The 17,517-nt window shown below is 36.8% G+C and overlaps 1 protein-coding gene across 1 annotated transcript; it reads right to left on the bottom strand.

Moving 5' to 3' along the window:
- Positions 1 to 664: 664 nt before the first annotated feature.
- Positions 665 to 17,112, bottom strand: ASB17 (ankyrin repeat and SOCS box containing 17; the record flags this gene model as incomplete). The annotated part of the gene is made up of 3 exons (XM_081088573.1): positions 665 to 871; positions 11,262 to 11,541; positions 16,712 to 17,112. 3 exons carry the CDS (start codon positions 17,110 to 17,112, stop codon positions 665 to 667), a joined length of 888 nt encoding a protein of 295 aa, XP_080944699.1.
- Positions 17,113 to 17,517: the final 405 nt, after the last annotated feature.

The following is a 17,517-nucleotide window of genomic DNA, read 5'->3' as shown; positions in this document are numbered from 1 at the left end:
CTGAAATCAATAAATATATATTAAAAAAATACTACTGAGCTAGTATTTAGATATATTATATACCAAACCACCAAAGCCCCATATTGTAATTTAAGGCAAGTTATTTTAAAATGTAATCCATTTCTGTCATTCTACTTCCAACTCCTACCCTTTAGTTGACTAATTCTTTATATTTGCAACTATGGCTGCCACAGAATTAGAATTTCTTCTCAAGGAAGGCATTACATCTTAATTTCCTTGATTATTCCCTACTGCCAACTATAATATTTTAGTTGCAAAATAACTTAGTAAATAAATATGCGTTAATATGATTGCATAATATAAAAGTACTATTTATCTTGCTTACTACATGCTAATAAGAAGAGCTTGAGAATTCAGAACATTAACATGACCAAAATTTCCACAAGTAGCAAGAATGCTCTAAGGTAAGACAACCGTTAAGAGTAGACTAAAAGGGTAAATATAAAATATGTAAGTAAGATGCCTATATTTCTTCCACAGTATAGAAAGGTAATGGGAAGAGCTATATGTTGGTTTAAAATTGTCTCATTTAGGGTGTTGTGTGAATATTTAATACAATCAAAATTTGCATGAAGTTAATAGTTTATTAACTTCTAAGCCATACAATGGTGAGTATCCTTGAAGAACTCAGAAAAAACACGTGTTAACTTTCTAAATTCAGGTAATTCTGTAGACGAACAGGAATTGGAAGTGAGAATATCCCATTTGGGAGCATGTTGTTGGTCAGTAGTTGAGACCTGATGGTTATTCTGCAAAGATGTAATAGTTCACATGGATCCCTGTATCTTGTTGAAGGTATGTAGTCGAACCAATCTGAAATAATTGGACGTCTTCCTAGACTTAGCTGCGTCTGACGAAAAGGGAAACATTTTAATTTTGTAATGTTAATCATTGGATGAGTTCAAGTAGCATTTTTATTTAAATTAATAAACTATATCTTAAATGTATATGACCCTTATATTTTTTCCAAAGCATTTTCATCTGAGGAAAATATTTTTGTTCCCATTTCATTATTACAACTATATATACACTTTAATATACGTAGGACATACATTATTTCTTACAACAGTGAATCTGTATATGTTTTTAATTTTAGACAGATCATACATTTGTTTTTTTAACTTTATTTTCATTGTTGACACTATTACAGATGTCCCCATTTTTTCCCCCTATGCCCACCTCCACCCAGCCTCTGCCCCCCTTCTCTCTGACCATCACCACACTGTTGTCTGTCTATAGGTTATGTAGGTTATGCATATATTTCTTTGGCTAATCTCTTCACCTTCTTTCACCTAGTCACCCTTTTCCTCCTCCCCTCTGAGAACTGATAGTGTGTTCCATGTATTCATGCCTCTTTTACTATTTTGTTCACTAGATTCCACATGTGAGTTCATATGGTATTTGTCTTTCTTTAACTGGTGAAGTACATATGTGTTATTAGAGTAGTGTTGTCAACTTGGTTGTACACTAGAATTATCTAGGAAACTTTAAGATATACCAGTGCTAAGGTTCTACTTCAGAAAGTCTGATTTGATCTGGGTTTGGGCACAGACAACATAAATCCTAAAAGTTTCCTCAAATGGTTCTAATCATTATAGAGTACAACTTCATATTGCTAAGCCACGAGAAGACCTAACAGGAGGCCCATCCAGATGAAAAGACTAAGTTTTAAAGTTTCAGTTAAGGTGCCCTTTTAGAGATTTAATTCTAGAAGCCAAACAACAGTAGGTTGACTTAGAATTAAAAGTATTACTGTGTTGCAGAGATTTCTCCAGTAGAACCTATACTCTACAGACTACATGACACTCTCACTTAAATGATAGATAATTTTTCTTTTTTTTTTGTTCTTTTTTTATTATTTATTTTTATTTTTTATTGCTTAAAGTATTACAAAGGGTATTACATATGTGTCCTTTTTTCCCCCCCGCCCTTGACAATCCCCTGGCCTCCCCTACCCCCCAGTGTCTTATGTCCATTGGTTATGCTTATATGCATGCATACAAGTCCTTTGGTTGATCTCTTCCCCACCTACCTCCTGCCCCTCAACCCTCCCCGGCCTTCCCGCTGCAGTTTGACAATCTGTTTGAGGCAGCTCTGCCTCTGTATCTATTATTGTTCAAAAGTTTATAATGGTCTTTATTATCCATGAATGAGTGAGGTCATGTGGTATTTTTCCTTCATTGATTGGCTTATTTCACTTAGCATAATGTTCTCCAGTTCCATCCATGCTGTTGCAAATGGTAAGAGTTCCTTCTTTTTTACAGCAGCATAGTATTCCATCGTGTAGATGTACCACAGTTTTCTAATCCATTCATCTACTGATGGGCACTTAGGCTGTTTCCAGATCTTAGCTATGGTGAATTGTGCTACTATGAACATAGGGGTGCATATATCCTTTCTGATTGGTGTTTCTGGTTTCTTGGGATATATTCCTAGAAGTGGGATCACAGGATCAAATGGGAGTTCATTTTTAGTTTTTTGAGGAAACTCCATTCTGTCTTCCATAGTGGCTGCACCAGTCTGCATTCCCACCAGCAGTGCACGAGTGTTCCTTTTTCTCCACATCCTCTCCAGCACTTGTCGTTTGTTGATTTGTTGATGATAGCCAGTCTGACAGGTGTGAGATGGTACCTCATTGTTGTTTTGATTTGCATCTTTCAGATGATTAGTGACTTTGAGCATGTTTTCATATGTCTCTTGGCTTTCTGAATGTCCTCTTTTGAAAGGTGTCTATTTAAATCCTTTGCCCATTTTTTGATTGGATTTTTTATCTTCCTTTTGTTAAGTTGTATGAGTTCCCTATAAATTTTGGAGATTAGGCCCTTATCAGATATGACATTGGCAAATATGTCTTCCCACGCAGTGGGTTTTCTTGTTGTTTTGTTGATGGTTTCTTTTGCTATGCAGAAGCTTTTTATTTTGATGTAATCCCATTTGTTCATTTTCTCTTTAGTTTCAAGTGCCCTAGGAGCTGTATCAGTGAAGAAATTGCTTCGGCATATGTCTGAGATTTTGTTGCCTTTGGATTCTTCTAGAATTTTTATGGTTTCCTGTCGTACATTTAAGTCCTTTATCCATTTTGAGTTTATTTTTGTGTATGGTGTAAGTTGGTGGTCTAGTTTCATTTTCTTGCATATATCTGTCCAATTTTCCCAACACCATTTATTGAAGAGAGTATCTTGACTCCATTGCATGTTTTTGCCTGCTTTGTCAAATATTAATTGAGCATATTGGTTCGGGCTGTAGATAATTTTTCATTATTTATTCAATACTTTGTTATTAAAAAAGTAGTATATGCTACAACTGAGCTCGGTGCTTTGGTACACAAAATAGACATAGTCTGTGATGATAGGACTGTGGTCCAGTGGTAAAACCATTTAAATATATGTTTACCATAAAATATATAGGCCTCGATAGGGGAACTGCAGTACTAGGAAGCATGGAAATGCAAAGTAGGGGCATTTAAAGTGTTCTTTAAGTCAGTGTTTATGCTCTTTCACCATCTTGCTCGGTGCTACTTTAGCTTATTAAAATGTAATTGATTATAACTCAACTATAATCTTTTTGCCCCTCAGGCAAATGATTTTGATCAACTCACTCTATTCTAGTACTTTTCTAGTTTGATTGTTCCTAAGAAATTGCATTCAAGGAATTTGTTGAGAATTCCTTTTTCTATAATAATTGTGCAGGATTAACACTGAATGAGGACAAGCAAGTTACTGAAGATGCAGAAATGTTTAATTGCTTTTGTTTTAAAAATTGGTTGCCAAAATAATTTGACCAATTTGCTTTCTTTATTGTGGTCTAATGCATGGTTGATTGATATGCACTGTTAAGACTTAAGAAAAAACAAAATACCAACAGAGTTATATTTGTAAGGAATTTGTTTCTGAAGGCACACATTTAAAGATAAGGGGAACTGCTAAAGTCCTTGGTAATTTTATTGGTTTAAATTTATAGGAGTAGCTTTCTTGTCCTTAAGCAGACTTATTTCTTGCTATGCTAGTAGACATGATACAATGATGCGAAAATTTGCAGTTCATTTTGTTAGGGTAAACATGACCTCCGTATGGTTGATTTTCCCCCTCTAAATTTGGTTTATCTCAAAAAATCTTATCAAGGAGAAGAATCCCTCCACATTTCTGAGGGATAGGTATTTTCTACTGAGCACATATTTAAGCATATATATACTAGAGGCCCGGTGCACGACATTCATGCACTGGGGGGCCCTCAGCCCGGCCTGCGCCCTCTCCCATTCTGGGACCCCTCAGGGATGTCCGACTACTGACTTAGACCCCTCCAGGATGTCTGACTGCTGGCTTAGGCCCACTCCCTTAGTGCTGCCTCGGAGGTGGGAGAGGCTCCCGCCACCACTGCTACGCTCGCCAGCAAAGAGCCCGGCTTCTAGCACACTGACCATCAGGGGGCAGCTCCTGCATTGAGTGTCTGCCTCTGGTGGTCAGTGTGAGTCATAGCAACTGGTCATTCCATTGTTTGGTTGATTTGCATAGTAGTGTTTTATTACATAGGATGTATATACATACTAGAGGCCCGGTGCATGAAATTTGTGCATGTGGCGGGGGGGGAGGGTCCCTCAGCCTGGCCAGCACCCTCTCCAATCCAGGACCCCTTGGGGGATGTCTGACTGTTGGTTTAGGCCCAATCCCGCAGTAAACCGGCAGTCAGACATCCCTCTCGCAATCCAGGACCACTGGCTCCTAACCACTTATCTGCCTGCCTGCCTAATGCCTCTAACTGCTCCCCTGCCTGCCTGATTGCCCCTAAGTGCCTCTGCCTGCCTGCCTGGTTGCCCCTAACGGCCTTCCCCTGCTGGCCTGGCCGTCCCCAATGTGCACACGGCTGAGGTCCCTCAGCCCAGCCTGTGCCCTCTTGCAGTCTGGGAGCCCTCAGGGGATGTCCTCGGGGGAGTGGGCCTAAGCCAGCAGTCAGATATCCTTAGCTCTGCTATGGAGGCGGTAGAGGCGCTCACCACCGCTACTGCACTTGCTAGCAGTGAGCCCAGCTCAGGGCTTCTGGCTGAGTGGTACAACCCCTGTGGGAGTGCACTGACCACCAGGGGGCAGCTCCTGCATTGAGTGTCTGCCCCCTGGTGATTAGTGTGTGTCATAGTGACTGGTTGTTCTACCATTTGGTTGATTTGCATATTAGCCTTTTATTATATAGAATATATATATGTATATATATGTATATATATGTATATATACATACACACACACATATATGTATACACATACTGTATATACATATACATATAATATATATACTTTAATTCTTTATTGTTGAAAGTATTACATATGTCTCCTTTTCCACCTATTGACCTCTCTCAGCCTGCTCCCACACCTCAGCACAGGCCCTCATCCCCCTACTGTTTGTGTTCATTGGTTATTATGTGCATGCATATAAGGTCTTTGGTTGATCTCTTAACCCCACCCCCTACCCCTGCCCACCCTCCCTGCCATCCGTCTGAGATCTGACGATTTATTCAATGCTTCTATGTCTCTGGATCTATTTTTGTTCAACTTTATGTTGTTCATTATATTCCACAAATGAGTGAGACCATGTGATATTTATCTTTCTCCAACTGGCTTATTTCACTTAGCATATGCTCTCCAGGTCCATCCATGCTGTTGCAAATGGTAAGAGTTCTTTCTTTTTTAAAGCAGTATAGTATTCCATTGTGTAGATATACCATTTTTTAATCCACTCATCTGATGGGCACTTAGGCTGTTTCCAAATCTTAGCTATTGTAAATTGTGCTGCTATAAACATAGGGGTGCATATATTATTTTTGATTGGTTTTTCTAGTTTCTTGGGATATATTCCTAGAAGTGGGATCACTGGATCAAATGGGAGTTCCATTTTGAGTTTTTGAGGAAACTCCATCCTGTCTTTCACAGTGGCTGCACCAGTCTGCATTCTCACCAGAAATGCATGAGGGTTCCTTTTTCTCTGCATCCACGCCAGTACTTGTCACTTGTTGATTTGTTGATGATAGCCATTCTGACAGGTGTGAGATGGTACCTCATTATCGTTTTGACTTGCATCTCTCAGATGATTAATGACTTTGAGCATTTTTTATATGCCCTTTTGCCTTCTGTATGTCCACTTTTGAAAAGTGTCTATTTAAAGCCCGTTGGAGAAAGATAAATATCACATGATCTCACTCATTTGTGGAATATAATGAACAACATAAACTGATAGACAAAAATAGATCCAGAGACACAGAAGCATTGGACAGACTGCTCAGAGGGAAGGCAAGGGAGAGTGGGGGGGGGGGGGTAGAAATTAACCAAAGAACTTGTATGCATGCATAACCAATGGACACGGACACCAGAGGGGTGAGGGCATGTGCTGGGGGTGGGAGTGGCTGGGGAGAGGTCAATGAGGGAAAAAAGAGACATATGTAATACTTTCAACAATAAAGAATTTAAATAAAAAAAAATAAAGTGCCTATATAGGTCTTTTGTCCATTTTTTGATTGGATTGTTTATCTTCCTGTTGTTAAGTTGTATGTGTTCCCTATAAATTTTGGAGATTAAGAACTTACTGGATATAACATTGGCAAATATATTCTCCTATGCAATGAGTTCCCTTTTCATTTTGTTGATAGTTTCTTTTGCTGAGCAGAAGCTTCTTATTTTTATGTAGTCCCATTTGTTTATTTTCTCCTTAGTTTCCTTTGCATTGGGAGATCTATCAACTAAATATAATGCTACAAGATATGTTTGATATTTTGCTGCCTATGGATTCTTTTAAGATTTTAATCATTTCCCATCTTACATTTAATTCTTTTATCCATTTTGAGTTTATTTTTGTGTATGGTGTAAGTTGGTGGTCTAGTTTCGTTTTTTTGCATGCATCAGTCCAATTTTCCTAACACCATTTCTTGAAGAGACTGTCTTGACTCCTTTGTATGCTCTTGCCTCCTTTGTCAAATATTAGTTGAGCATAATGGCTTGGTCAATTTCTGGGTTCTCTGTTCAGTTCCATTGGTCTATATGTCTGTTCTTGTTCCAGTTCCAGGCAGTTTTGAGAATAGTGGCTTTGTAATATAGCTTGATATCTGGTATTGTGATCCTTCCAACTTTGTTCTTCTCAGGATTGCTGTGGCTATTCAGGGTCTGTCTTTATTCCAAATGAATTTTTGGAGAGTTTGTTCTAGGTCTATGAAATACGCCATTGGTATTTTAATTGGGATTGCGTTGAATCTATAAATTGCTTTGGGTAGTATGGGCATTTTAATCATGTTGATTCTACCATTCCATGAACATGGTATATTCTTCCACTTGTTTATATCTTCCTCTATCTCCTTTTCAATGTCCTATAGTTTTCAGAGTACAGGTCTTTGACCTCCTTAGTTAAGTTTATTCATAGGTATCTTAATTTTTTTGTTGTTGTAAAGGTAAATGGGATTTTGTTTTTAGTTTCTCTTTCTGTGAGTTCATTATTGGTGTATAAAAATTCCATAGATTTCTGGGTGTTAATTTTGTATCCTGCTATGATGCCGAATTCATTTACTAAATCTAGTAGTTTTTTGATGGATTCCTTAGGGTTTTCTATGTACAATATCATGTCATCTGCAAATAATGCCAGTTTTACTTCTTCTTTTCCAATTTGGATACCTTTTATTTCTTCTTCTTGTCTGATTGCTATGACTAGCACTTCCAAAACTATGTTGGACAGGAGTGGTGAAAGTGGGCATCCCTATCTTGTTCCTATTCTTAGGGGAAATGGTTTTAGTATTTGCCCATTAAATATGATGTTGGCTATAGGTTTGTTATATAAGGCTTTTATTATGTTGAGGTATAATCCCTCTATTCCCACTTTGCTGATAGTTTTTATTAAAAAAAAAAGGTGTTGGATTTTGTCAAATGCTTTTTCTCCATCAATTGATATGATCTAAACCTTTATATTTTATGCTCAAATTATTTTGAGATTTTGAAAAGAAAAATTTGTATCCTTATTGTAAAAAAATCTGATTGTAGTTTGAGAGAAATGTAAATATTATTGAAAATATGCCCTAACCGGTTTGGCTCAGTGGATAGAGCGTCGGCCTGAGGACTGAAGGGTCCCAGGTTCGATTCCAGTCAAGGGCATGTACCTTGGTTGCGGGCATATCCCCAGTAGGAGGTGTACAGGAGGCAGCTGATTGATGTTTCTCTTTCATTGATGTTTCTAACTCTCTATCCCTCTCCCTTCCTCTCTGTAAAAATATCAATAAAATATATTAAAAAAAGAGGAATTATTCTATTGGCAGAAAAAGTTTGTTAAAATTTTAATTTATTGTGTTTTTAAGTAACATAGCAATCCTAATAAAATAGGTTTTTTATGTAATTAGAATGTAATATTAACATACATTTACTTAGAAACTAAGATGGCGGCATAGGTAAACACTGGGAAATTGCTGCCTCCCACAACAACTTCAAAAATAAAACGAAAAGACAAAACGGACATCATCCAGAACTACAGGAAGGCTGGCTGAGTGGAAATTCAACAACTAGAAGAAAAGAGAAAAGCACACTGAGACCCAGAGGAGCTGCGGAAGTAAAGTGCAAAGGTATGGAGGCTCGCTCACGTGCGTGCGAAATGGGGCTGGTACCTGAGGACGTGGATGTCTTTTTGAATCAGGAGGGAGTCACAAGCTCCAGACTGCTCTGAACTCTGGTTCCGGGAAGTCTCTGGGGACCCAGGACTCATACAGGGAGAAACTGGACTGTCTGGCAGCAGGCGGAACTCTGAACTTGAGGGCGGCTTTCCCTCAGAGGTGCTTGCAGCAATTATCAGGACACTGAGATGCGCGGCCCCTTAGGGCAGGGCTGAGGACCAGCCATAGCTGCTTGCTCCGCCCTTTGATTCCCTGACACCCCGCCCCACCCAGGCTGCAGCAGAGGCTTTTGCATATGAATGCCCTGGCCTTTTGCAACCTGAAAATTACCTAACAAACTGCAGCTGGGCCAGACAGACCCAGAACTTCCAAGAGAAGGCCCAAGGCCCCATAGCAGCTTGCATTGCTTCACAGCTGGGCCTCATCAGGGCACCTCCAAACTCCAAAAAAGGAAGGGGAATCTGCAGTTCTCTTCGTAGATCCTGCTGGGTAACCTCAGGCAGAGGCTAAATTAGCACCTCCTTAGATCCAAGAGCCAGTGTACCCAGTGGTCAGAGGGGGACCATCCAGATTACAACTCCTCAGATCCATAAGGGACACACTCAGGGCGCAGACTGAGTGAGCACCAAAGCCCCACTGAAGCCAGTCTTGCCCCAGAAGGGTGTCTTCAGCACAGAAGTTCTCCCACTGCAGACACAGCTGATTCTCACTGCCAATAGGCCTGGAGGTCAATTCCTCCCAGTGACCCTACAACAATCAAGGCATAACTACAACAAGACTTTGCACAAAGCCCACAAGGGGGTGCACCAAGAGTGTCCACCTCAGGTAACTGGGGAGGCTGAGCCACTGGGCCCTACAGGACACCTAGCACACAAAACCACTCTACCAACACGGAAACATAAAAAATGCGGAGACAAACAAACAGGTCACAAATGACAGAAATGGAGGAAAGCAAACAACTGGATATAGAGTTCAAAACCACGTTTATAAAGTTGTTCAAGAATTTTATGGAAACCGCCGATAAATTTAGTGAGACCCTGGAGGATATGAAAAAAGACCAACTAGAAATTAAGCATACACTGACTGAAATAAAGAATATTATACAGACTCCCAACAGCAGACCAGAGGATCACAAGAATCAAGTCAAAGATTTGAAATACGAAGAAGCAAAAAATACCCAACCGGAAAAGCAAAATGAAAAAAGAATCCAAAGATACGAAGACAGTGTAAGGAGCCTCTGGGACAGCTTCAAGCGTACCAACATCAAAATTATACGGGTGCCAGAAGAAGAGAGAGAGCAAGATATTGAAAACCTATTTGAAGAAATAATGACAGAAAACTTCCCCTACCTGGTCAAAGAAATAGACTTCCAAGTCCAGGAAGCGCAGAGAACCCCAAACAAAAGGAACCCAAAAAGGACCACACCAAGACACATCATAATTAAAATGCCAAGAGCAAAAGACAAAGAGAGAATCTTAAAAGCAGCAAGAGAAAGACAGTCAGTTACCTACAAGGGAGTACCCATACGACTGTCAGCTGATTTCTCAACAGAAACCATGTAGGCCAGAAGAGAGTGGCAAGAAATATTCAAAGTGATGAATAGCAAGAACCTACAACCAAGATGACTTTATCCAGCAAAGCTATCATTCAGAATAGAAGGTCAGAGAAAGAGCTTCACAGATAAGAAAAAGCTAAAGGAGTTCATCACCACCAAACCAGCATTATATGAAATGCTGAAAGGTAGTCTTTAAGAAGAGGAAGAAGAAAAAGGAACTCTTACCATTTGCCACAGCATGGATGGAACTAGAGAGCGCATAAATACCACATGATCTCACTCATTTGTGGAATATAATGAACAACATAAACTGATGAACAAGGACTGATCCAGAGACGGAGAGGCATTGATTGGACTGTCGGGCCTTGGAGGGAAGGTAGGGGAGGGTGTGGGTAAGGGGTAAAGATCAACCAAAGGACTTATATGCAAGCATATAGGCCTAACCAATGAACACGGATAGCGGGGGCTGGAGTGGGGGGTGTAGGGGATAACGTGGGGATAAGGACACATATGTAATATCTTAATCAATAAAAAATATATTTTTTAAAAAAAAGCATTTTGTTATTAGATCCAATCTTTTTGAAGTTTGCCTGTGTGTGTAGTATAAAATGTATTGTGAGTGCCTTATAATATGTGAGCAATAATCATATATTTTGCTATGCATGTATGATTTTATGGCAATTATAATTAATGTTATTTTATTTCAGTTTTTCAGTCTTTGAAAATACACCATGTGTGAATCATCCTATAAAGTTCTTATGAAAAATTGAAAAAAACAAAAAAAAACCAACAAAAAAAACATACATTTACTTAGTAAGTACTAAAATAAACTATAAACTATATTTATATTTAGAAGACAAAATTATGAAATAAAGGACTGATATTGGAGAAAAAATTTGAATTTTGTCTAATTGTAACTTATAAGCATATTCTCAATTATTGATTTTTCAATGACTACAATCTATAGATAAAAAATTAACTTCATTTTTGCCTCACAATTTTTTTCCTTAAAATTGATCAACAGTTGAGCCCAAACCCAAAGAACAATATTTTGCTTACCTGTATTTCTCTGATTGAAATGACAGAAAGCACTCTGGAACATAGCACTAAACACGTTTTCGCATCTTCCTGGATGTCTACCAATTCATGATCAACCATTATTCTCACTCTTGAAGGGTAGAGAAGTATTGTTAACACAATGTTGATAGGGTTTTTTTCTCTTTCTAAGATTCCATATTGCAGGAGTATTTTTAAGATGCTAGATTGTCTTGTCTGAGCTACATAAAGTAGAGGTGTGATGCCACTTAGTGGGCTTGGACAGTATACTGGTGTGAAAGTTCTGTGAATCAAACAAAAGAACCTCACTGAATATAGAACTAAGAGATATGGTAAACACTTTGTCTTAACAATAATAGGAAAATAATAGTACTTGCTTATATATTAAATGTCTTAAATGTTTATGTAACTTTATATAAAATATGTCTTAGTTTTCTGCTCTATTAATCTAGAACATACTCAAGGTTAAAGAAATAAGAAAACTTCTACTACATACTTAAACCCTTTTTACACTTGTAAGAACAAACAAACAAAAGATTTGCAATGTGTAGGAAGTTTTACTTTTAGTAACAGTAATTCTGTTTCTCATTTGAGAAATCCATTGTGATTATAACAAGTATTATAAAACTGATGCAATTCTGAAAAATCTAAAATGGAAAAGGGAGAAAGACTTTTTTACCTTATTAATATCACAGAATTATATGACCATTTTGATATCTTCTTGTTTGTTTTTATTGTTCTCGATTATATGTCAGTGTTGGTGTGCTTGAATTGAGTTTAAATATTGCGTGAAGAGAAGTGCAACTACTTTAACTTTTTTTAATTCAATTTTTCACTTTAATAACATTAGAATTGGTATTTGTAAGTTTAAGAAATGTAAATGCCATGTCAGATCCTTCAAGGGCAGAATTTTATTTTCTTTCTTTTGTAAAGTTATGAAAATCCTCTGCAATCTTGTTTTCCTGATGGGCTTCATGATGACTAGACTTGAAAATTCCTCTTCCCTATGACTGAAATGAAAATGACTGTTTCTACATTTAGAGTCTTGCAATTGTTTCATTTAAAGATATTTATGTTTGATGTTGAATTGGTCTCCATATATAGGTAGGACATAGTAGAACCAACCACAGGGTATTTTATGTTATCAGGCCTTAATTTGGCCAAGTAAACATGACTTTTAGGGTTAAAGAAAGGGAAATTTTATTCATGCTTCTTGTCTCTGGTTTTCTTGATTGGTCTAATAAAATGCTAATATATTTTGCAGAACAGTATACAAACTATAAATTCTGGTTTTGGACAATTATGCAGAACAAGGAAAGCATTATTCAAAAGGAGGAATTTTAAGATTGCATATACTTAATTAAGATGGGAGGTAACATGGCATAATGCCATAAAAATGGAGATTAAGGGTTCTAGGTTCTAGGTTTTGGTTCTCCTAACTAGCTAGTACGATGTTGAGTAAGTCAACCTCTTTGGGTCTCAGTTTCCTTTTGCATTTATGTATTAGCTTGTTCATTCATTCATGTATTCATTTATTTAATACTTGCTTATCTAGAGCATATTGAGTAATAGGTATGCAGAGATGAAAGATATAGTTTTGGTATTAAAATGTTTATTACAGTCTAGTAAGGGAAACAGACAAGTAATTCAATGAATATAAGGCAGGGTTATAATTACTATGATAGAAGCATGGTTGGGGCACTCTAAAAGCACTGAGGAAGGACACTTACTCTACTGGAACAGTCATTGCTCTAGTTTATTCTGGAGCTAATACCGGAAGTATTAGTAGGCATTTGCCAACAAAAAGATTGGAAAGAATGTTTCATAAACCAACATTGGAGAATTGTTGTACCTGAATTACCTATATAAAAATTAATATTTTGTATTAGGTAAGTTCTCTGGTTGAAGTGTATTTGGGGGTCCTAGAGACCTCCTCTGTGATGACTCTGTCAGGACCTCCAAAAAGTAAAGTTTGAAAATCACTAAACCAACTACTTTATCTCCAAAACTTCATTGAGCCCTAAAATGACAAGATTTCGTGATTTAAACAAAACAATAATAGGACAGTGCAGTGTAGAGCAGCAGTTTAGAAATTAAGAAGTGGGTAGCCCGCTAGCGTGGCTCAGTGGTTGAACATTGACCTATGAACCAGGAGGTCACGGTGCAATTTCTAGTCAGGGCACATTCTAGGGTTGCAGGCTCGATCTCCAGTTGGGGGCGGGGGATGCGCAGGAGGCAGCTGATCAATGATTCTCTCTCATTATTGATGTTTCTATCTCTCTATCCCTCTCCCTTCCTCTCTGAAATCAATAAAAATATTTTTTTTTTAAAGAAGAGGGTTTTTGTCATAACTCTCTTCATGGTATATCTATATCCTTCTAAGTTCTGTATATACAAATATATGTACTCTCTCCTGGAATTGTCTCCAGGTCAATATTGTACTAGACATTTCATCTTTTTACAAGTACTCCCAACACACATCCAAAATTGAACTCCTAAACTACTTCTCCTTTTGCATTCTTATCTTGCTTATTGGTATTCACTTTGCCCAAACAGCACTGCATCCAACTGTCTCACATTGCTTTGATTTATATGTTATTTTCCTCCCTTTTAAATTCTATCTTGCTCATTCTATAAGGCCCTGTCTAATAAACACTTTTGTGAAGTCTTTGATTACCTGATCTTCCTCTTATCCACATGGAACTTTGTGCATACTTCCATTAAGCCCTTATCATTTTGGACATTTTTAATCTTTAATTTTCTCTTCAAAAATAAATGAGTGAGCAAGATGAACTATACAAATTTAAGCTACACAACAGCAATAATTTTTGTCTGTTTTAGTCCACTGCTATATCCCTTAATGCCTAGAACAATCCTTGCCCATAGTAGACACATAAATTTTTTGATTATTTTTCACTATTATCATATATATATTTATATGTTCCTTAAATCTATTCTGTAGCTTTCAGACCTAATAAGATTTTTAGTTAAGTGCAATCATTTAAAATTTTCAAAAGCAATCTAATTTATTCATCTTGCTAACCTTAAGAAGATATTTGACCTAAGAGTCCTATAAATAAGATATTTTGCACCAAAAATGTTGAAAACCTAACTAAAACTCAAGTAAGTTTAAAATGAGATTTAAAAGTCTAATCTGTACCCAAATGACATGATTAATTCCCATGTTTAAAGAGCATGTTACTATTAACCAAAATCTGCTTAATCTGTACTGACAGTTAATTATAATAGTTCTTATATGGATGGAATGAAGCAAGCAAAGCAGGAATCCTTTTTTAAATGTGAGGTTAATGAACTGAACTCTCCGTATCTGAAAACCTGTCACACACGCTTATGAAATGGGGCATAATATTTTCATGTAGACATGCAGGAATGATTTTGTTTTGAAGCTATATTAATTATTTCTAATATTTTCTTTTACTATTTCTCCTTTGGTTTTGAACTGGTAAATTTAATAGTTGTTTCTTTGTAATAAGTTTATCTTTGATATTTAAGACAGTTGACTATTCTCAATCCTCTTTCACTGGTTTCTATTTCTCTGCCCTCAACATTTAAGCAAATATGGCCTTTCCACTAATTTTCATTTGACTAATTATTCTCAGGCAATTTCATCTATGGCTCTAACTTCAACTATTGTCTACTAATTCATTCAACAAATACTTATTGAATACATACTATATGCCAGCAGTGTTTTGGGTGCGTAGGATACACGAATCAACAAAACAAGGATGCCTCCTTTCTTGATTATATTGTAGTGAGGGGTAACAGACAATGCCAAATGAACATCGCAAATAAGCAAATTTTATAATGTTGGAAGGTTTGATGAGTGGGAAAAGAAAAAGTAGAGCAGGATAAGAAATATGGACGTGCAGGAGGGTGCAGTGAGGGCATTTTCCAATTTTAAATGGGATGATAAGAGAGGGCATAGCAGAATGATGACATTTGGATAAAGAAGAAGGAGCTGAAGTTAGCCATTTGGATATTTGAGGACCCTAAGGCAGGAGAATGTACCTGGAGTGGTGAAAGAAGAGTGAGGGAGCCAGTGTGGCTGAAAGTGAATAGGGTGGGAATAGTAAGAAATGAGCACACAGGTCATGGGATGCTACATCAGATGGAGCCTTGTAGATCGCTGTAAGAACTTAATTTTTTATTCTAAATGGAATGGAGGAGTCATTGGAGATTTTGAGTAAAAAAAGCAACATGACCTATGTTTGTTGAAAATTTGTTATGGGATAGAAGGAGGGAAATCACTTAGCTTGGTACAAGGTGATAACAGTGGAGGTGGTCATATTCTGTATCTTGTTTGAAAGTAGAACCAACAGATATCCTGACAGATAAGATGTGGAATGTAAAGAAAAAGAGAGACATCAGCTAGTGCACTCCATATTAGAGGCTGCTGATCTCTGCTATAGTTACAAATATAATAGTCCTTAAAACAACCAAAAGTGCTATTTCAGGGTTTTATTACTGATATTGCATACCAGAGCTATCAGTTCCTGTATTTGGGTGGTCATTAAAGAAAGAAATCCAGTTCTCCAATACCACAGTGATACACAATTAAGAAAATAGTTCAACTTCAGGTGGAATCTAAATTGGTTTAGTCTTTAACTGATCTTATCTGTGTTGTTTTTCATGGCATATATGCTTCTATCATCATGCCTAGTACAGTGCATCACACATAGTAAGATGATAAATGATTTTGAATGAATGAACAAATGCACATCTAATCAAACCAATACCTAAAATTAAAGCGCAAACTGGAGTTAGTGCAAGTTAAGTAACTTGGGACTCTATGTTATGGACTCTGCAAAGAGGTCACATTGGAGATTTATTTTTACAAGATCCTCAGTAGTATTTATTAGCTAGGTTGACAGGTTCAGACTATGTGAAAGTTTGTTCTATAACAGACTAAAGCAGGTATTTGGCTTTCATTGTGCTCAATTCTGGTGAATTTGGAGTCAAATTTATCAATGCTTAACATACAAAGAGGGAATAAGTGTGTTTAATAAGTATTACTAAGTGAATTTGTGTGTATATTTTAAATTATTTTTTGAAAGTCAATTTATTTTAAAAAGTCCATTTATATACATACTATAGGTATACATTCTCAGTATACAGTACCTTTGTCTACTTAAGAGAAATCTAAATTGTCTAAAATTGCATTAACATGTAAGCTTTATAGAGCAGAACCACTAGTAATTTACTAGTATATATATATATATATATATATATATATATATATATATATATATAAATTTATTGAATAAGAAAAGGAAGGAATGAAAGAATGAACAAATGAATGAGCATTCAAGTCAAGATTTCTTATCCATATGTATATATAGCCACTATACATATACATTTTAGAAAAAAGTAGTAATATAATTTCCTAAATAGCAATTTTCTTCTTTTATGGTGAAAACATATGAGATTATTACCTCCATATCAGTGCCAGGTTACAACTTCTGTCTTGAACATAGTCTTTTGTCTTCTTGAGAAGCAATTCCACAAAGTCAGGATTACCTTTTCTGGCAAAAACCCAGTACAGAATTGTATTCACACATATTTCGGTAAATTCAAGATTAAAATTCAGTTCAAAACGGTATCCTGATTTTTCCACAAATGTGATGTAATCTGTGAGTAGTATGTCAAACCCATCCAAGTCGACGTACCTCAGAATTTTTGCCAGTGTTCTGTAAATTCTAGGTTCATAACAGTGATATCCCCATTGACCCAAAAACTGCAAGGATGGTCTTTTAACAATTTTGTCAACAAGATTGCAGAATATATTGCTTCTTGGACAAGAAGTCTTACGACATAATTTAGAAGATTTACTCATTGCTACTTAGGCAACGATATAGTAATGAAATCACAGGAAGGCATACTGTAATCCTTCAGTTACATATTTTGAGAATGGGGTAGGCTTTACTCCACAAACAGGAAGTGCCCTTTAAACTATGGCCAGAAAAATTGTCATATGAATTATTACCATGACGTTCTGGATGACATCACAATAGATGGAGATCTGTCATCAGCATAGGTCAGAAGTTTGGGATATTATATGTGACTGGTGACATTTGAGAGAGATATTGGACAGAAATGCCATGTGTGAGAGCTAAGATATGATATTCTTAGTGTTCTAAGAACTCAGTTCAAACTAGTATATATGTTTATCAAGTACAGTCTATATATTAGACAAAATATTACTAATCAGGTTGATTATTCTTTTAGGTCAGTGGTCGGC

Source organism: Myotis nattereri (genome assembly GCF_964212035.1).
Source record: "Myotis nattereri genome assembly, chromosome: 3".
Taxonomy (NCBI): domain Eukaryota; kingdom Metazoa; phylum Chordata; class Mammalia; order Chiroptera; family Vespertilionidae; genus Myotis; species Myotis nattereri.
Note: the sequence above shows the minus strand (reverse complement) of the source record. Positions and strands in the feature narration are given on the sequence as shown.